Here is a 21,528-nt window from a genome sequence, read left to right on the forward strand (position 1 = left end):
CGGCCCCACACACCTACCTCCGCTGTGTTGGACGTTTAACTCCGCCCGCGGCCAGCCTGACTTTCAGACCGAACCAGCTATGTCTGCTGATTGGCTGTTGTGTTGTTATTGGGCGGATCCCCTTAATCCCTCTTGTGATTGGCGGTTTCATGCCTCGTGTAACTGTAACCCTAGCAACGGCTCAAACGCCTCATTGTGACTGGCAGGTGGTTATGTCCATCGCTCTGTGCGGGTGGCTGGCTAGTCCAATTCGGAGGCGGGAGGAGAGGTGACGCCGGAAGTAGCTGCGGTGTGTTCCGGTGCTGATGTGGCTGGGGGTGGCGCTTGGCACCGAAGGTCGGAACTGGGGTCGCTACCGGAGTCGGGAGAACGCGGGGGAGACCGGGCTCCCGGCGCAGGTGAGTGGCGGGCGGGCCCCTGAGCAGCGAGTCCGACCTCAGGCGGGCCCCGAGGCCCGCGCGGACCGCCAGTGAGAGGAGCCTGCTCCGGGTCCCAGGTACCCGGCTGAGGCGGTGCTCCGGGCCCCCACCCCCCGATGCGTGGCTGCTCCGGGTCCCCGCCGCCCGGCCGAGGGGGAGCCCTGCTCCGGGCCCCCACCCCCCGATGCGTGGCTGCTCCGGGTCCCAGGTACCTGGCCGAGGGGGCGCCCTGCTCCGGGCCCGCGCTGCTGTCTCTTCCTCACTTCCCAATAGGAACCGTTTCCCCAAGCAGCTCTGGGTCGCTGCTGAAATAATGACCTTTGTCCCCCCCGTGTTTCCGGTTCCCTGATAGCCCGCGGGGCGCTGCCTGATCCCAGGGCGCTGCTGTTTCTCGCTTCACGGCAGGGAAGAGCCTGAAGGCGTGTAAAAAGTATCTAGAGAGGAGGAGCCGCGGGCTCGCTGCCGCCTAGGGCTGGAGAATAAACAGGAGCGGCTTTCAGCGACACGAACTTCCTCTCTGCAAGGGGGAAGGGAACCGAGTAGCAGGGAATAGTGTTTGAACGGAGGGGTCCAAAAGGAGAGAGTAGCGAAGTTTGGCATGGGTCCGGTCATGAGGAGTGAAAGGAAGAGCAAAAATAGGCAATTGTTAGATTTTTCAATGAAAGCAAATTCTAAGCACCACTTTAGTCTGTATCCGCAAAAAGAACAGGAGTACTTGTGGCACCTTAGAGACTAATGCTAAAATAAATTTGTTAGTCTCTAAGGTGCCACAAGTACTCCTGTTTTTTAAATCACACATTCTCTTACTGTCACTGTGTAAACAATTGCTTTAGATATTATAAAATCGTGAATGGGAAGGGAAGTGTTGAGTCACAAGTAATCTGTTAAACTGTGGTATGTGCTATTATAAATTCTGAGAACCTTTGACCTCAGAGTTTAGAGAGAGACTTTTCTAGCAGCCAAACTTCATTTTGAAATTACTATAATTCCAATATAGTCAAAATTAATCTAAATAAAATCTCCTGCTGTGTTCAGCTGAAGCTGCAAGTGCTATAATTAGAAGCAATTAAGACAATTTAGTTCCAGAGGAAGAATTTTTTTTTTGTCTCTTTGGAACCTTCACCATTTGCTGCACTCACACCAACCCTAGACACAGGGATGAGCTTTGCACCTATCATTTACAAGAATGTTGTTAACCCCCCAAAGTTCATGCTGCCTTCCTCTGAACTGATAAAACCTGAAATGTTGAACCCAGACAAAAGATGTAAGGCGATGCTGGTGGGAAGAGTTTTTCATATTACTTCCTTCTTCCTAACAATCTAATCCTCAAAGGCATCTGCTCTCATTTTGTTGAATCAGTTCTTAACCTGAAAATCCTACTGGATTCCACACAGCGCTTAGACACCTATATAGTGACAATGGCAGAAAATGCTCACTTCCATGCGTGACTGACAGAAGATAGATTCTTATGCTATCAGACTTAGACCTGGTCACAGTGATAGTTCCCTCATATTCATACTTCATATATTTGTTAAAAAAGGGAGTCAAATGACGTTTGCTTCTTGTCCTCAGGAAAAGAGAAATACGGCTGTCACTTAATCATAGAATCATAGAATCTCAGGGTTGGAAGAGACCTCAGGAGGTCATCTAGTCCAGCCCCCTGCTCAAAGCAGGACCAGTTCCCAACTAAATCATCCCAGCCAGGGCTTTGTCAAGCCTGACCTTAAAAACCTCTAAGGAAGGAGATTCCACCACCTCCCTAGGTAACCCATTCCAGTGCTTCACCACTCTCAGAGTGAAAAAGTTTTTCCTAATATCCAACCTAGTCCTCCCCTGCTGCAACTTGAGACCATTGCTCCTTGTTCTGTCATCTGCCACCACTGAGAACAGCTGAGCTTCATCCTCTTTGGAACCCCCTTTCAGGTAGTTGAAAGCAGCTCTCAAATCCCCTCTCATTCTTCTCTTCTGCAGACTAAACAATCCCAGTTCCCTCAGCCTCTCCTCATAAATCATGTGCGTCATGATAACCCTAATAGGCAACAGGTTTAAAACAAATAAAAGGAAGTTCTTCTTCACACAGCGCACAGTCAACTTGTGGAACTCCTTACCTGAGGAGGTTGTGAAGGCTAGGACTATAACAATGTTTAAAAGAGAACTGGATAAATTCATGGTGGCTAAGTCCATAAATGGCTATTAGCCAGGACGGGTAAGAATGGTGACCTTGGCCTCTGTTCGTCAGAGGATGGAGATGGATGGCAGGAGGAAGATCACTTGATCATTGCCTGTTAGGTTCACTCCCTCTGGGGCACCTGGCATTGGCCACTGTTGGTAGACAGATACTGGGCTAGATGGACCTTTGGTCTGACCCGGTACGGCCATTCTTATGTTCCCTAATGATTTTTGTTGCCCTCTGCTGGACTCTTTCCAATTTTTCCACATCCTTCTTGTAGTGTGGGGCCCAAAACTGGACACACTACTCCAGATGAGGCCTCACCAATGTCGAATAGAGGGGGAATGATCCCGTCCCTCGATCTGCTGGCAATGCCCCTACTTATACAGCCCAAAATGCCGTTAGCCTTCTTGGCAACAAGGGCACACTGTTGACTCTCATCCAGTTTCTCGTCCACTGTAACCCCTAGGTCCTTTTCTGCAGAACTGCTTCCTAGCCATGTGGTCCCTAGTCTGTAATAGTGAATGGGATTCTTCCGTCCTAAGTGCAGGACTTTGCACTTGTCCTTGTTGAACCTCATATTTCTTTTGGCCCAGTCCTCTAATTTGTCTAGGTCCCTCTGTATCCTATCCCTACCCTCCAGCGTATCTACCACTCCTCCAAGTTTAGTGTCATCTGCAAACTTGCTGAGAGTGCAGTCCACGCCGTCCTACAGATCGTTAATGAAGATATTGAACAAAACCGGCCTCAGGACCGACCCTTGGGGCACTCCGCTTGAAATCAGCTGCCAATTAGACATGGAGCCGTTGATCACTACCCATTGAGCCCGACGATCTAGCCAGTTTCTATCCACTATAGTCCATTCATCCAGCCCATACTTCTTTAACTTGCCGGCAAGAGTACTGTGGGAGACCGTATCAAAAGCTTTGCTGAAGTCAAGGAATAACACATCCACTGCTTTCCCCTCATCCACAGACCCAGTTATCTCCTCATAGAAGGCATTTAGGTTAGTCAGGCATGACTTGCCCTTGGTGAATCCATGCTGACTGTTCCTGATCACTTTCCTCTCCTCTAAGTGCTTCAGAATTGATTCCTTGAGGACAAACCTCGATGCCAACTCTGCCCACATATCTACACCAGCAACACCATCACAGGACCTAGCCAGATCAGCCACACCATCACCGGTTCATTCACCTGCACGTCCACCAATGTAATATATGCCAGCAATGCCCCTCTGCTATGTACATTGGCCAAACTGGACAGTCTCTACGGAAAAGGATAAATGGACACAAATCAGACATTAGGAATGGCAATATACAAAAACCTGCAGGAGAACACTTCAACCTCCCTGGCCACACAATAGCAGACCTTAAAGTGGCCATCCTGCAGCAAAAAAACTTTAGGACCAGACTTCAAAGAGAAACTGCTGAGCTCCAGTTCATCTGCAAATTTGACACCATCAGCTCAGGATTAAACAAAGACTGTGAATGGCTTGCCAATTACAGAACCAGTTTCTCCTCCCTTGTTTTTCACACCTCAACTGCTAGAACAGGGCCTCATCCTCCCTGATTGATCTAACCTCGTTATCTCTAGCTTGCTTCTTGCTTGCATATATATACCTGCCCCTGGAAATTTCCACTACTTGCATCCGAAGAAGTGGGTATTCACCCACGAAAGCTCATGCTGCAAAACGTCTGTTAGGCTTTGGCTACACTTGCATTTCAAAGTGCTGCCGCGGCAGCGCTTTGAAGCACTAAGTGTAATCAAAGCGCCAGCGCTGGGAGAAAACTCTCCCAGCGCTGTCCGTACTCCACTTCCCTGTGGGGAATAACGGACAGCGCTGGGAGCGCGGCTCCCAGCGCTGGGGCTTTGACTACACTGGCGCTTTGTAGCGCCGCAATTTGCAGCGCTGCAGAGGGTGTGTTTTCACACCCTGCTGCAGCGCTGCAAATTTGTAAGTGTAGCCAAGCCCTTAGTCTATAAGGTGCCACAGGATTCTTTGCTGCTCCTTGAGGACCTGCTCCATGATTTTTCCAGTGACTGAGGTGAGGCTGACTGGCCTGTAGTTTCCCAGATTCTCCTTCTTCACTTTTTTTAAAGATGGGCACTACATTAGCCTTTTTCCAGTCATCCGGGACCTCCCCCGATTGCCATGAGTTTGCAGAGCCATTGGCCATTATCTTTGAAATCACATCCACCAACTCCTTTAGCACCCTCGGATGCAGCGCATCTGGCCTCATGGACTTGTGCTCGTCCAGTTTTTCTAAATAGACCCGAACCACTTCTTTCTCCACAGAGGGCTGATCACCTTCTCTCCTTACTGTGCTGCCCAGTGCAGCAGTCTGGGAGCTGACCTTGTTTGTGAAGACAGAGGCAAAAAAATCATTGAGTACATTAAGAACAGGAGTACTTGTGGCACCTTAAAGACTAACAAATTTATTTTAGCATGAGCTTTCGTGAGCTGCAGCTCACTTCTTCGGATGCATAGAATGGAACACACAGACAGGGGATATTTATACATACAGAGAACATGAGAAGGTGGAAGTATGCATACCAACAGGCAGAGTCTAATCAATTGAGATGAGCTATCGTTAGCAGGAGGAAAAAAAACTTTTTGAAGTGATATGGGCCATCTTAATTATCATGCTAAAATAAATTTGTTAGCCTTTAAGGTGCCACAAGTATTCCTGTTCTTTTTGCGGATACAGACTAACACGGCTGCTACTCTGAAACCTGTCATTGAGTACATTAGCTTTTTCCACATCCTCTGTCACTAGGTTGCCTCCCTCATTCAGTAAGGGGCCCACCCTTTCCTTGACTTCTTGTTGCTAACATACCTGAAGAAACCCTTCTTGTTACTCTTAACATCTCTTGCTAGCTGCAACTCCAAGTGTGATTTGGCCTTCCTGATTTCACTCCTGCATGCCTGAGCAATATTTTTATACTCCTCCCTGGTCATTTGTCCAATCTTCCACTTCTTGTAAGCTTCTTTTTTGCGTTTTAAGATGAGCAAGGATTTCACTGTTAAATACGGCAGGCGACCAGCTTGTCTTACTATTCTTCCTACACATTGGGATGTTTTTTTCCTGCAACCTCACTAAGTATTCTTTAAAATACAGCCAGCTCTCCTGAACTCCTTTCCCCCTCATGTTCTTTTCCCAGGGGATTCTGCCCATCAGTTCCCTGAGGGAGTCAAAGTCTGCTTTTCTGAAGTCCAGGGTCCGTATTCTGCTGCTCTCCTTTCTTCCTTGTGTCAGGATCCTGAACTCAACCATCTTATGGTCACTGCCTCCCAGGTTCCCATCCGCTTTTGCTTCCCCTACTAACTCTTCTCTGTTTGTGAGCAGCAGGTCAAGAAGAGCTCTGCCCCTGGTCGGTTCCTCCAGCACTTGGACCAGGAAATTGTCCCCTACACTTTCCAAAACTTCCTGGATTGTCTGATTCCTGGATTGTTCTGCGCTGCCTCTGGAGGTCGGTCTGATCTCCCCACCAAGAGTGGCCATGCAGTGGAAGCACAACTCTTGTCTCTCTCTAGTGTGTCTGGACTAGCAGCTAGGAGCCCCTGGCCCAGCAGCAGGGGAGGTGAGATTTCACAGAGAGAGGCTGATTTCACAGTCTGAGACACATTTTCCATGGCTGTGTAATTAGTAGGGCCCTAAGTGAAAATAATCACAGTAACAGAATTGGATACCAAATACAAATATATTGTATTCATTGTTATCCTGGTAGGGCAACATTCTCCTCTCTTCACTGTGCTGTGTGTTGTAAGGTGCTTTTATGTATGGAGACTATGTAAGGAGAAGGTAATTTATCTCGCCAACCAACATGTCCTCGGCTCTGAGGCATTAGGCAAGTCTTGTATATCACTTCTGTGAACTATAGTCACAAGTAAGTATGAAATTAGTGCAAACTTCAGAGGACTGTTGTCATACGAGTGTTTTTGGAGTGATTTTTAAGGGTAGCTCCATGTGGAGTCCATTCCAGGGATCCAAATGCAGGGATAAATGAGGTTGGGTCTATAGTTGAGGTAACTGATTGGAATTTTTGTATAAAAAAGGAAGCTTCTGACTAATGCCACTAGAGACTGGAGGAGTAGCAGGAGGATCCAGAAATATCCCTCAGATTATGAAGTGGCCACAGTCATTGGGGCTTGCATCCCCACTAAATTATCTAGGTGCTTGCACCAAACAACTAGCATTTCCGGTTTCTTATCTAGATTAGGGTTTAGATGAGTGAGCTTGCTGCAGCTCAAGATAGGAGAAGCACTGGAAAAACAGAAGTGCTGTACTGCCCAAATTTGGTGAAAGACCTAGGGCTGAGAATCATCTACACACTGATGGTACCATTTCCCAACCCGCTAATTGTCTCTTCCGAGCAACCTCACAAGTTTTGAACAGGACAGATGATAGATTAAAACCCTGCAGAACCCTATGTGAGAAGATTCTCTGTGGCAATGAGCAGTTACATACCACCCAGTGCACTGTGAAAGGTAGGAATGGAACCACTCAAGTATCATCTTGCTTACATCAGTCAGGGTTTACAGTCAGGTTAATAATACCTCCTGGTTCAACATATCAAAGATTACTTACGGGCCTTGCAGGCTTATTGGGGATGCCTAATGTTTGCCCATCATAAGAGGAGAATTACAACCAGTGGTAAAGTGCAGTTTCAATATTGAACCTAAACTGGACTTTGTATTGAGGCAGGTCAAGGAAATCTCAGGGCTCCAGATGATGTAAGAGTTGCCTTCCCATCACGTCTCATAATCTTCCCAAAAAGGGCATGTTATTGACAGGGCAATCATGAGATCATACTGGCTAGGTAGATGGTGAGCTGCAACTACTGTTCAACCTTGACTTGATATTGCACAATATTTTGATTAAAAAAAAAAGAGTGATATAAAATGAACATGGCACACATTAAATGGATTAAAAACTGACTAATTGATAGGTCTCAAAATGTAATTGTAGATGGAGAATTATTAAGCGGGTATGTTCTGAGTGGGGGTCCCATGTGGATCGGTTCTTGGCCTTGTGCTTTTAAACATTTTTATCAGTGATCTGGAAGAAAACATAAAATCATAGCTGATTAAAGTTTGCAGAGGACACAAATTAGGGAAGTGATAAATAATGAAGAGGACTGATTCAAAGAAATCTAGCTTGCTTGGAAAACTGGGAGCAAGCAAACAATGTGCGTTTTAATACAGCTAACTGTAAATGTGTACGTCTAAGAACAGAACGTTGGCCATACTTACAGGATAGGGGACTCTCTCCTGGAAAGCAGTGGCTGAAAAACATTATGGTGTCCTGGTGGATAATCAGCTGAACATTACCTCCCATTGCAATGTTGTGGTCAAAAGGGCTAATGCGATGCATAAAAAGGAAACTCTTTAGTAGGAGTATAGAGCAGTTATTTTACCTCTGTATTTGGCACTGGCATAACTGCTGCTGGAATCCTGTGTGCAGTCCTGGTGCCCACAATTCAAAAGGATGTTGATAAATTGGAGAGGGGTCAGAGAAGAGCCACAAAAATTATAAAGGATTAGAAAACCTGCCTTTATAGTGAAAGATTCAAAGAGCTCAATCTCTTTGTTAAGCTAAACAGAAGATTAAGGGGTGACTTGCTTACAGTCTGTATGTATCTACTTGGGGAACAAATATTTAATAATGGGGTCTTCAGTTTAGCAGAGAAAGGTATAGCATGATCCTGTATCTGGAAGTTGAAGCTAGACCAATTCAGACTGGAAATAAGATGTAAATTTTTAATGGTGAGACTAACCATTGGAACAATTTACCAAGAGTTAGAGTGGATTATCCATCACTGACAATTTAAAAATTATAATTGGATGTTTGTCTAAAACACGTGCTCTAGCAATTATTTTGGGGAAGTTCTCTGGCCTGTGTTATGCAGGAAGTCAGATGAGATGATCACAATGGTCCCTTTTGGCCTTGGAATTTATGAATCTAAGAAAATCTATAACTTGATTGTTTCACTGTTGCCTTATCTTTCTTTTCCCCCTTCCTTCAGTCTGTTTGTATCATCCACCAATTGTCTCTTGCCTTAAACCTAAATAATAAACTCTTAGTTTTTGTGCCAATCCTCTTACTTCACATCTATGCAGTACCTTGCATATTGAGGCCTCTAGGTGCTTTTGTAATATCAGTAATCTCAAGCAAAGGCCTAACTACTATGCATTTGTGGTAAACTAGCACCTTGCTCTCCATTAAAAACATGCATCAAATCCAGTGCATGTGAGGGCATTGTATCTGAATATCTGCCAGCTATCCATTTATTAAGCAATGATCATTAGAGTCATAAAAAAAGTAACTCAAATAAAACTTACACACCTCCTTAAGTTCTCAATAACTTCCACTTTGAAAGTGTGCGTGTGAGAGTTCCTGTTCTCTCCATTCACTTCTTCTATTTAACAGGTTAAATTAAAACACTTCACTCTATTTTTTAAGCACTTGGAGGAGAAAAAGATGATCAGGAACAGTCAACATGGATTCGCCAAGGGCGAGCCATGCCTCACCAACCTGATTGCCTTCTATGATGAGATAACTAGCTCTGTGGATATGGGGAGAGCAGTGGACATGATATAGCTTGACTTTAGCAAAGCTTTTGGTATAGTCTCCCACAGTATTCTTGCCAGCAACTTAAAAAGTATGTTTGGATGAATGGACTATCAGGTGGATAGAAAGCTGGCTAGATTGTTGGGCTCAATGGGTAGTGATCAACGGCTCCATGTCTAGTTGGCAGCTGGTATCAAGTGGAGGTTGGTCCTGGGGCTGGTTTTATTCAACATTTTCATTAATGATCTGGATGATGGGATGGATTGCACCCTCAGCAAGTTCTTGGATGATACTAAGCTGGCGAGAGAGGTAGATATGCTTGAGGGTAGGGATAGGGTTCAGAGTGACCTAGACAAATTGGAGGATTGGACCAAAAGAAATCTGATGAGGTTCAACAAGGACAAAAGTCCTGCACTTAGGACAGAAGAATCCCATGCACTGCTACAGGCTGGGGACCAACTGGCTAAGTGGCAGTTCTGTAGAAAAAGACCTGGGTATTACAGTGGGCAAGAAGCTGGATGTGAGTCAACAATGTGCCCTTCTTGCCAAGAAGGCTAATGACATATTGGGCTGCATTAGCAGGAGCATTGCCAGCAGATCGAAGGAAGTGATTATTCCCCTCTATTGAGCATTGCTGAGGCCACACCTGGAGTACTGCGTCCAGTTTTGGGCCCCCCACTACAGAAAGGATGTGGACAAATTGGAGAGAGTCCAGCGGAGGGCAACGAAAATGATTAGGGGGCTGGAGCACATGGCTTATGAGGAGAAGCTGAGGGAACCGGGGTTAGTGTGTGTGTGTGTATTTGATAGCAGCCTTCCACTACCTGAAGTGGAGGTTCCAAAGAGGATGGAGCTCATCTGTTCTCAGTGATGACAGAACAAGAAGCAATGGTCTCAAGTTACAGTGGGGGAGGGCTAGGTTGGGTATTAGGAAAAACTATTGCACTAGGAGGGTGGTGAAGCGCTGGAGTGGGTTACCTAGGGAGTTGGTGGAATCTCCAGCCTTAGAGGTTTTTAAAGCCTGGCTTGACGAAGCCCTGGCTGGGATGATTTAGTTGGTGTTGGTCCTGCTTTGAGCAGGGATTTGGACTAGATGACTTCCTGAGGTCTCTTCCAGCCCTAATTTTCTATGATTCTATTCTACTGGTAATATAAAAGGTAATAATTGGAGATATACCAATCTCCTAGAACTGGAAGGGACCTCGAAAGGTCATTGAGTCCAGCCCCCTGCCTTCACTAGCAGGACCAATTTTTGCCCCAGATCCCTAAGTAGCCTCCTCAAGGAGTGAACTCACAACCCTGGGTTTAGCAGGCCAATGCTCAAACCACTGAGCTATCCCTCCCCCCTAAGGCATTCCATCATCTCAAGTATTTCCTTTCCTTTCAAATATGGTACCTAAATGCTTTCTCCCACCCTCCGTATTGCTCTCCAGTATCTCAGTTCTCTGCTTGCTAAATCCTTCCAGAACCACAGACATTCTCAAAGCAGCTGAATTCTATTTTGTAAAAAAAAGTTCTCATGAGATTTCTCTTGGTTTGTAGTTTCCAAGTTATCACAGTCATGAAACAAGAATATCAATCTTCTGTCAAAGAGATTTAATAGCAGGTAATGCAGCTATCTGATAAAACTCATGTTTTGGCCATGGCGTTGCACTGGGAACTCATGTTCAGCTATTTATTCACCAGGACCCCCCAAATCATCTTCTGAGTACTGTAAGTATGGCCTACATTCTTTTTTCCTAGATGAATACATTTATTTTTGGCTGTTATTAAAAACTTGTATTGTTTACCAAGTGATCTGCACTGGTCTGTATCAGCAACCTGTCTTCATTATTTACCACTCCATCAATCTTTGTGTCATCTGCAAACTTTATCAGTGATGACTGACTTTGTTTTCTTCCAGGTCACTGATCAAAATGTTAAATAATGTTGGGCAGAGCTGTAACTAAGCATTTTAGTGCCCGGGGTGAGCAAGCATATTTGCTCCCCCTACTGTTTTTCATCATTTTCCCACCTCCAAGTCTTTGCGTCTTGGGCGACTGTCCTACTCGCCCTGCCCTGGTAATGGCTCTGGTGTAGGGCCAAGAATCGATCATTGCAGGACCCCAGTAGAAACATACTCACTCATTTATGATTCCCCATTTACAATTACATTTGGAGACATGTCAGCCAGTCTGTAATACATATAATATAAGCCATGTTAATTTTGTATGGTTTTCGTTTCTTCATAGAAATATCATGCAGTACCATGTCAGAGTCTTACTGAAGTCTAAGTATGTTATATCAACAGTTTACCTTTTATCAACCAAACTTGTAATCTCATAGAAAAAACCTCAAGTTTGACCGCATCTATTTTTCATAAACCTGTGATGATTGGCATTAATTATATAACCCTCCTTTAATTCTTTCATAATCGAGTCTTGTATTAGTTGTTCCATTATTTTGTCTGGGATTAATGTCTGGTTTACAGACATATAATCAATCACTCAGGTCATCCTGTTTACCCTCTTTAACTATTGGAGCATCTCTAGTTTTCTCCCAGTCTTCTGAAACTTCCCCAGTGTTTCAAGTGTTATTGAAAATATAGCACCTCAGCCAGCTTTTTAAAAATCCTTGGATGCTAGTTCTCTGAACCTGCAGATCTAAAAATGTCAAGCTTTAGTAGCTGCTGTTTAACATCTTCCCAAGTTGTTATTGGAATAGAAAGTGTTTCTGCATCATATGATTACACATTTTTCCCCAAATACCAAGCAGAAAATATATATTGAACACTTATGCCTGCCCTTTTTTGCAGTACTATTGACAGTGTTACTTGTGACAGGTTCCCCCCGGGGTGCCACTTGGAACTGGGGTACCACTGAGCCCCCCTGACCCACCAGCCTGGGGTCCCTCTCACCCTGTGCTGCTGTGCTAAGTTGCCAAGTTTTCCAAACTTGCTCTTTCACCAGTATTCACACAGGTAGGGTACACACCCAGCTGCTGTACTTGTAGGCTGCTGTGATCAGCTCTGCATGGGGAGTCTAGAGCTAAGGAATTGCCCAGCTGCTCAAGAACACACCTCCTTCTGGGGTGTAAAACCCACAATTATACAGTCTTGCACTGCACAGAGATATGTACAGCGTAAGCTCATGAAATTTGCCCCCTCCCTCAATGTGGAGAAGGCATATACAACAGCTTTTTGCCCCAAATTATGACTCCCACACATGGGTTTGTGATAAAGCAAAACAAATTTATTAACTACAAAAGATAGATTTTAAGTCCAGTGAAAGGAGTTTTAAAACAGTCCAGTGAAAGAAGTGTTCAGTTTGAATAATGTTTGGAGTGAAGAAAAATGTTTGGTCCCATGGGATTTAGGTCTTAAGTTACTTAAGCACTTTTGAAAATTTTACCCCATGTTAAAATCCTCCAGTCCAAGACATATGCCTTTATTGCTGAGTAAGAAGCTGGCAGTAGTGACACCATAAGAATTTTTTTTTTAAATGTACTTTGTCCTTTATATATTTCAACCCCCTAAAATGTCACCATAAGTGTCCCTTTTTATTCTTTTGAAAATATGGTCACTTTACTCAGTAGGTGTTTCCAGAACTGCATTATCAGACCGTTCGAAACAGTAATAATGTGACAGTAATAAGAAAACATGTGAATTGCTTCTTTCCTTCACCTCTACATTAACAGAAGATTTTAGGTGATGGGAATGTTTCTTTTTTGCAGTGGCCATCTGTTTCTGTGCTATGGTTATCTACTTTGGATCTAAATTAATGGTTGACATAAATGTTGCTTATACCAGTGGAGAATTTGGCAAATGATCTCAAAGGAATGCTTCTCTTATATGTGCACTCTGCCACAGAGTGCAGCAGAGAACTCTAAAATCTGCCATCCTGGAAGATGATCAGTTTAAACAACAAGAAATACCTCATCATCCACAAGAATCTCTCAAATTAATGTTGTTCATTATAATAAAGTACCCAGAAGTCTGATGAGCACTTTACGGTAAACCTAGAGAGAGATCACCCCTGCCCCAAAGAGCTGATAGTCTAAATGTAAACCGGGATAAAGCAAGTAAGGGAGACTACCAGTGGGAGGAGGAGGACAGGAATTATACCAACATAATCATACTGTGATTCAGGGCTGGTCTGCGCTGAAAACATACTCCTAAGAGCAGAGCTATGTTGATGTGTGAAATCCAGACCTATAAGAGACATAGCTATGCTGACATAACTCCAAGTGTAGATGGTGTTAGGTTAATAGAAGAATTCTTCTGTCGTCTTAGCTATTGTCTTTTGGGGAGGTGGAGAACCCTTCCAATCGCTATAGTGAGTGTCTATACTGAAGTGCTACAGTGGTGCAGTGCAGCATTTTAAGTGTAGACATAACCTTAATTTAGGCACATATTGGTAGTTTTAGTTAAATATTCATTCATACTGGTTAAGGCACTAGACTGAGGTTCCGGAAATCTAAGTTCAGTTCCTGGCTCTGCTGCAGACTCCCTATGTGACCTTGGGCAAGGCACTTGATTCCTGTGTCTCAGTTCTTCATATGTAACATGGGAATAAGATACTTCCTTTGTTCCACCATTTGTCTACCTTGCCTTTTTAGCTTGAAAGCTATTTGGAGTCAATTATTGTCTTTTGCTATGTGTTTGCATCGCACTTCGTGCCACAGGGCCCTGATCTTTGTTGGGACATCTAGATACTCTTGATCTTTTTCAGTAATAAAAAAAAAATGTAAGTGACCATTGTGAATATTAGTGACTCACTTGTAGGTGTCACAGAAGTACTGAGATTTCAGGAAGAATTTTATATATATTTTAAAAGTGAACTTGAAAGACTTTAAACTTGCCAAGACCTGAGTTCAGTCCCAGGTCTTTGTGTTTGTAGCACCCAAATATGTGCCCTACCATAATGTTTCTCCTGTTACAGTAGATGCCACCATGGATGCCTAATGAAGCAGTTCTCAACCTTATCCATACTGCAACCACCACTTCTGGGACTCTCCTCCAATTTAGCAGTCTGGGAAGGGCAAGGGGATTGTGACCCCATAATGCTTGTTGTAACCTGGAGAGGAGAGAGGGAGTGGGCAGGAAATGGGGACGAGAGCAAGTTGGGGCTTGCAGGGCTGCTGTGGCCCTCTCCCCTGGCTCCAGAGCTCCCATGCTACCTGCCGGCAGCGGGGAGAGAGGATCCCTTCTCCCGGAGCTCCTGTGCTGCCTGCCAGCAGGGAGAAAGCTGGGGGGAGTCCTCTGGCCCCAACCTCGGGGCAGCCTGCCTGCACCCCAAACTCCTCATCCCTGGCCCCACCCCAGAGCCTGCACTCCCAGCCAGAATCTTCATGCTGCTCCCACATCCCAACCCTCTGCCCCTGCCCCTGCCCTGAGCCCCTCCTCCACACCCCAAACCCGTCATCCACAGCTCCACCCTAGAGCCCTCACCCCCACACTCCACCCTCTGCCCTACCCTGGGCCACCTCTCATGCTCCGAACCTTCAGCCCCACCCCATGTGGCTCACATTGAAGGTTTTTTGCCAAAGTGGCCCCCACTTAAAAATAGTGAAGCGCACTGGTCTAATGTGTCCTGTGACCAAAGTATGATGCATGTGACATTTTTTCCTATTCAAAGGCAGATGGTTGCAAGGTCTGCATATTATATAGGGTATAAGAATGACGCAGCACTGTCATTTCCCCCACACTGAGAATAGGGATACTAACCAGTTCCTATTGGAGGTGTCAGTGTAAAGATCAGAGCACTGAGGAAATGTGTTCTCAACAACTTCAGTCACTAAATGTGTATGCTGCTATATTAGTGCTAGGTGGAAGGTTTTTTTCCGGGTATATGGCTTCATTCCTGTGGGTCACAAGCCTGGAGGTCATGAATGTGTGGATCACTGTAGCCAGCTTCTGGCAGTGCTGCAGCTGAAGCACTTGTAGTATGGACATACCCCACACTTATTTAGTCTGTCCTGTAAGTCAGGTTTTTCAGATATTGCATCATTCTTGTAGCTCATTTTTTATCTCACTTATACATTAGAAAGAATACCTTCCTACTTCTACTTTGTTTTCCCCTGCTTATACAGCCAGGGTCTGAATTACCCCTCTTAGCCACAGCATAACAGTTATTGACTTCTTGGGTTTTACTTTGGCTTCTGCTTTATCAGCAGGGAAGAAATGTTTCTTGTTGCATGGTACTGGAGATCAGCAGGGAGATGCACTTGCTTTCCCTTGCTCTTTTGCCTCTTACCTAAAGTCATTGTCTTTCTTTTTGTGCTGCTGTTTTGCTGCAGGCCTGAGATGCTGAGCCGCTTATCAGGGTTAGCAAACACTGTTCTGCAGGAGCTGTCGGGGGATGGAAGTGATGCACAAGTTGAGTCCTCTGCCACTGTGAGTACACTCTGTCATGCCAGAACTATCACTGTTGCTGCTCAGACCTGGTTTAGGGTGTCTGAGGCACTAGAGTGTTGTGAATAACTATCTCCTGATTCCTGTTACCTTGCACCTCACCAAACTTGTGGCCCCCACCTTTGCCACTCCCTCTGCATTTATGGCATCTTCCATGCTGCTGCAGTGCAGAACCATATGATCTCTTCAGCTTATTAGATCAACTTGAGAGCTGGGAAAGAAGCTAGAGTTGAAGTGAGCTAGGGGGTTTCTGGGAGGGTTTTGGAGAGCTGACTACTGAATCACATGGGGACCTGCTCTCATGTTGCACTCTGGCTGTAGGAGCAGTGGATTGCATAGGGAGCAGTGGTATCTCTGCTGTGTAAAGTCTTTAAGGTTTGCTGATGTCCTGTGTCAAGGTTCCTTCCCCACTCTGAACTCTAGGGTACAGATGTGGGGACCTGCATGAGAACCTCTAAGCTTAACTACCAGCTTAGATCTGATTTTGCTGCCACCACCCAAATTCTTTGAGTCATTTGGGAAACTCTGTCTACCTCCCCCCCAGAATATCTCCCTCCCAAGTACTATAACCCTTCCCTGGGTAGCCTTGAGAGACTTCTCCACCAAGTTCCTGGTGAACACCGATCCAAACCCTTGGATCTTAAAACAAGAAGAAATTAACCATTTCCCTCTCCTTTCCCCCCACCAATTCCTGGTGAGTCCAGATCCAACCCCCTTGGATCTTAAAACAAGGAAAAATCAATCAGGTTCTTAAAAAGAAGGCTTTTAATTAAAGAAAGAAAGGTAAAAATCATCTCTGTAAAATCAGGATGGAAAATAACTTTACAGGGTAATCAGATTCAAAGAGCCCAGAGGAACCCCCTCTAGCCTTAGGTTCAAAGTTACAGCAAACAGAGGTAAACCCTCTAGCAAAAGGCACATTTACAAGTTGAGGAAACAAAGATAAAACTAACACGCCTTGCCTGGCTGTTACTTACCAGTTTAAAATATAAGAGGCTTGTTCAGAAAGATTTGGAGAGCATGGATTGATGTCCGTGCCCTCTTAGTCCCAAGAGCGAAGAACCCCCAAAACAAAGAGCACACAAACAAAAGCCTTCCCCTCACCAAGATTTGAAAGTATCTTATCCCCTTATTGGTTCTTTGGGTCAGGTGTCAGCCAGGTTACCTGAGCTTCTTTACCTTTTACAGGTAAAAGGATTTTGGTGTCTCTGACCAGGAGGGATTTTACAGTGTTTATAGTTATGACATCCTGTTACAGCAGAGATGCTCCTTTTAATATTCTTTGAGAGTATCTGGAACTTTCCTCCTGATTTCAGCTGGTCAGATCTAGTTCATTAGGCTAAATGGAAAGTTTGTGAGGCATTTAGCCTAGGCTGTAACATAAATACAGAGTTTCAGGTCTCCCTCTGGGCACTATGCTGTGGTCTTGGAATTAGTTTTAGTGAGTTACTTTTTCAGAGTGTCTGTTTGACCTTCTCTAGGTGTCAGAGCCAGGAATGGAGAGCAGGGAGGAGATGCCCAAGGATATACTGGAGCGTCTGGCCCACACAGAGCAGCTGGCTGTCCAGCTGAAGGATTTGGTCCGAGAGAAAGATGCCCAGCTCCAGCAGAAAGAAGTTGAACTCAAGGTACCATTCCTTCCACCAGGGGTCTGGGAGTAAGGCTGAAGGTATGTCTACAGTGCAATTTGACATCTGGGTCTGGCCCATACCAGCTGACTTGGACTCACGGGGCTTGGGCTAAGGGGCTAGTTAATTGCAGTGTGGACATTTGGGCTCTGGCTGGAGCCTGGGCTCTGGGACACTCCCACATTGCAGGGTCCTAGAGCCCAGGCTTCACTGGAAGCCCAAATGTCTATACCGCAATTAACCAGCCCCTTAGCCTGAGCCCCGTGAGCTGGAGTCAGCTGGCACAGGCCAAACGTGTTAAATTGCAATGTAGACATACCCTGAGATGCTGCTATTACTGTTTTTTTCTGTGGAGTGCAGTCTCTGGCTTCTTTGGGGTCTCCTTTCTGATGTGGAGACACTTAAGTCTGTTTGACATTCCCTAACACTGCAAGCTGGTGGCTTCAGGGCGAATTAATTTCCTTGTGGATGGGGCTATGGAACCTTGAGTACAGTCTTTGTGTCTTTTCTTCCACAGGAAGAGAGAGAGGCTGCAGATGCTAAGTTGAAGAAGCTGAAGCTGCAGGCCAAAGCCAAGCTGGCAGCTCTGAATAAACGCATTGAGGAGCTGACAGACCAGGGGTCAGTGTTGCCTGCAAAGAGCCTGCCAGAAGAGCAGCTGCATCACAGGAAGGTGGGAAAGATATGGCTTTAGGGAAAGCTCTAGCATGTACTGACAATCTGGGTGCTAATAGATGTTGGAATACACCAATGAGCTGCTAGGTTCCCTTTCCTCTCAGGGTAGGTTCCTGTGATTGTAGTATTCTTGCTTTTGGAGAGCAATTAAGTTCCTGATGTCTCCTGCTATTCATGATCCTCTTTTTAAATGGCCTCTTTTTCTCTCTGAATACCCTGCCCCTAGAGGCACAGTGCCTGCTATTAGAAACACTCCAACAGGAATATGGGTACTCTGTGGGAGCCAGAGTCTGGCCTGCTTCCTCATGGTGTGGAGGCCCTCAGAGTGGTTAGCTATGATCTCTGCAAGCCACTTACCTGCCTGCTTCCCTTTGCATGCCTTAACTGAGCCCTATTGATGTTTCTACACAAATAATCTGTTCTTTAGGCCAAAAAACTTTGCATCTTTCATCTGAGCTATAGGTTTCCATCAAATAGGAACAGAGGAGGCAGTGTTGACAGAGATGCAAGAGCAAGGGGACATCAATGAAATTGAAAAGCAATACATTTAAACTGATTAGAAGTGGGGTTTTTTACTAGCTCATAGTTAACTTATGGAACTCGTTGCCACAAGATTGAGGCCAAATGTTTAAGATTAATAAAGGATTATAGACATGTACAAGAATATCCACAGTTACATTAGACTGGATAAAAAAAAGAGATATATTAGCAAACCCCTAGCTGACGGGTTAGGTAGAAACTCCACAAAGGCTGATGTGTTTTTTCATATCTCATTGTGGGAAAATCAACATATAAGCATCATAGTTTTTTCTTGGTAGAACCCTGATGTCAGCTAGTAATTCGATGGTAATTTGAGAGTGCTTCCTGTTTTGAGATAACTGTACGTTGATCTAAATAGGTTCTGAGGTCATAGGCAGAGGAGTTTATTTGCCCACAATATAGCTATTGTTATTACTGAGTTAATAGTTGTTATACTTCTGTGATCACCGTCTTGTTGCTGATCCAGGTCACCTACACTGTGAGAGCATTCTCTGTCCCACCCCCTGTCCCCCCGGTACCGACACTGGTCTCCACGCCACCAGTACCAGTCCCCTCTTACTAGACACCAGTCACCATTATCTGTGGTCTTGAAGCAGACCCAAGCATCCACGACCCCTCCGTGGTCTCCAGAAGGCACTTCCTCTGGTACTGAGGGAAGGTTTAACCCCTCACCTAGAACCCAATGGCACGACTTGCATACCGGGCTGCATTAGTAGTAGCATTGCCAGCAGATTGAGGGAAGTGATTATTCCCCTCTATTCAGATGTGGCCTTACCAGTGCCAGAGTATTGCGTCCAGTTTTGGACTCCCAACTACAGAAAGGATGTGGACAAATTGGAGAGCGCAAAGAGCAACAAAAATGATCAGGGGGCTGGGGCACATGATTTACGAAGGGAGGCTGAGGGAACTGGGCTTATTTAGTCTGCAGAAGAGCAGAGTGAGGGGGGATTTCATAGCAGCCTTCAACTACCTAAAAGGGGGTTTCAAAGAGGATGGAGCTCAGCTGTTCTCAGACAGAACAAGAAGTAATAGTCTCAAGTTGCAGTGGGGGAGGGCTAGGTTGGATATTAGGAAACACTATTTCACTAGGAGGGTGGTGAAGCACTGGAATGGGTTACCTAGGGAGGTGGTAGAACCTCCATCCTTAGAGGTTTTTAAGGCCCGGCTTGACAAAGCCCTGGCTGGGATGCTTTAGTTGATGTTGGTCCTGCCGTGAGCAAAGCCAGTCAGGACTTTGGGGAGTCTCCTGTCCCATGGAGCAGACTGGCCAGAAGTGGACACAGTACTCCAGCTGAGGCTTACCCAACGCCAAGCAGAGCAGTAGTATCACCTCCCATGATTTGCATGCTATACCTCGGTTAATGATCGGCGGGGCAGGCACCTTAGCTTGATTGTAGCATTCACGGATGCAAGCCGTGATCCAGGAGGAGATACGCTGTGACGAGACAGGTAGCCCTTTCATCCTGTCGGCCACAACAACGAAAAGTTGGACTGATTTCCCGAATGGCCTGGTTCTTTCGATATAAAATGTGAATGTCCAGGGAATGCAGACTATCCTCCAGCAGGGAGCAATGTGGTTTAGGAATAGAACACAGGGAGAAAAATGTCCTGACCCCTGTGGAATTGGGAGACCACCTTAGGGAGGAACGCCGGGTGTGGCCTGAGTTGGACCCTGTCCTTGTGAAAAACGGTGTATGGAGGCTCGGACGTCAGGGCTCTGAGCACTGAGACCCTCCTGGCTGAGGTGATAGCAACAAGGAATGTGACCTTATAGGAGAAATACAGTAGTGAGCACATAGCGAGGGGCTCGAAAGGGGGCCCCGTGAGGGCAGAGAGGACCAAATTAAGGTCCCAGGCCGGGACAGGTGGTCGCGTATGCAGGAAGAGTCTATCCAGGCCCTTGAGGAAGTGGCTGACCAGTGGGTTAGCGAAGACAAACTCCGTCAGCTCCTGGGTGGAATGCAGAGATGGCAGCCAAGTGGACCTGGACCGAGGAGAGGTAAAGCCCCTGCTGTTTCAGATGGAGTAGGTAGTCTAGAATGAAAGGCATCGGGGAGAGCAATGGAGTTTGACCCTGCTGTTCTGCCCAGATGAAGAAATGTTTCCACTTGGCCGTGTATGTGGCCTTGGTGGAGGGCTTCCTGCTACCAAGGAGGACTTGCCCAACCTGTTGTGAGCACTGCATTTCCAGCGGGTTCAGCCATGAAGCAGAGAGGCTGTGAGGTGAAGCGAATCCAGGTTTGGGTGCCGGAGGCGGCCTTGATCCTGTGTGATGAGGCCCAGGAGCAGGGGTAACGCGAAGGGTGCCTGTACGGACATCTGCAGTAGCAACATGAACCAGTGTTGGCGCGGCCATGCCGGCGCTATCAGTATGACTCGAGCACGAAGGGACCTTCGTGGGACCTTAAAGTCTATGAGTCTATGAGAACAACCCGGGGAATTACAGACCAGTCAGCTTAACTTCAGTACCAAGAAATATAATGGAGCAAATAATTAAGCAATCAGTTTGCAGACACTTATCACCTTATTAGCTTCTGGGTAACAGCATGGATTTGTCAAGAACAAATAATATCAAAGCAACCTAGTAGCTTTCTTTGACACAGGGTAGCAAGCCTGGTGGAAGTGGCAGATGTGGTATATTTGGACTTTAGTAAGGCTTTTGATACTATCTCACATGACCTTCTCATACACAAACTAGGGAAATACAACCTAGATGGAGCTACTATATGGTGGGTGCATAATTGTTTGGAAAACTGTTCCTAGCAGGGATTAAATTGAGTATAGGACAAGAAGCAATGGGCTTAAATTGCAACAAGGGCAGTTTAGTTTGGACATTAGGAAAAACTTCCTCACTGTCAGGGTAGTTAAGCGCTAGATAATACTTAGTCCTGTCTTGAGGCCAGGACTAGAAGATCTCTTGAAGTCCCTTGCCTTCCTCTGATTCTGTGACACAAATCTAGAGTGGGTTGCAAATACTTTGGAGGATAGAGCTAAAATTCAGAGTGATCTTGATAAATTGGAGAACTGGGCTATAGAAAACAAAATGTAATTCAACAAAGACCAATGTAAGGTATTACACTTAGAGAAGAAAACATCAAATGCACAAATACAGAATGGGGGATAACTGGATTGG

At 45.6% G+C, this 21,528-nt stretch overlaps 1 protein-coding gene across 2 annotated transcripts in view; it reads left to right on the forward strand.

The window, feature by feature from the left end:
- Positions 1 to 250: 250 nt before the first annotated feature.
- GOLGB1 (golgin B1) overlaps positions 251 to 21,528 on the forward strand; it is a 121,505-nt gene continuing 100,227 nt past the window's right edge. For both annotated transcript variants that reach the window (XM_045026818.1, XM_045026828.1), the window contains exons 1-4: positions 251 to 398; positions 15,438 to 15,534; positions 17,034 to 17,180; positions 17,698 to 17,853. In XM_045026818.1, coding sequence (XP_044882753.1) covers positions 15,445 to 15,534; positions 17,034 to 17,180; positions 17,698 to 17,853 — 393 coding nt within the window. In that variant the 5' untranslated portion in view covers positions 251 to 398; positions 15,438 to 15,444. The remainder of the gene's footprint in view (positions 399 to 15,437; positions 15,535 to 17,033; positions 17,181 to 17,697; positions 17,854 to 21,528) is intronic.

The sequence above is a fragment of the Mauremys mutica genome, chromosome 1, assembly GCF_020497125.1.
Source record: "Mauremys mutica isolate MM-2020 ecotype Southern chromosome 1, ASM2049712v1, whole genome shotgun sequence".
Taxonomy (NCBI): domain Eukaryota; kingdom Metazoa; phylum Chordata; order Testudines; family Geoemydidae; genus Mauremys; species Mauremys mutica.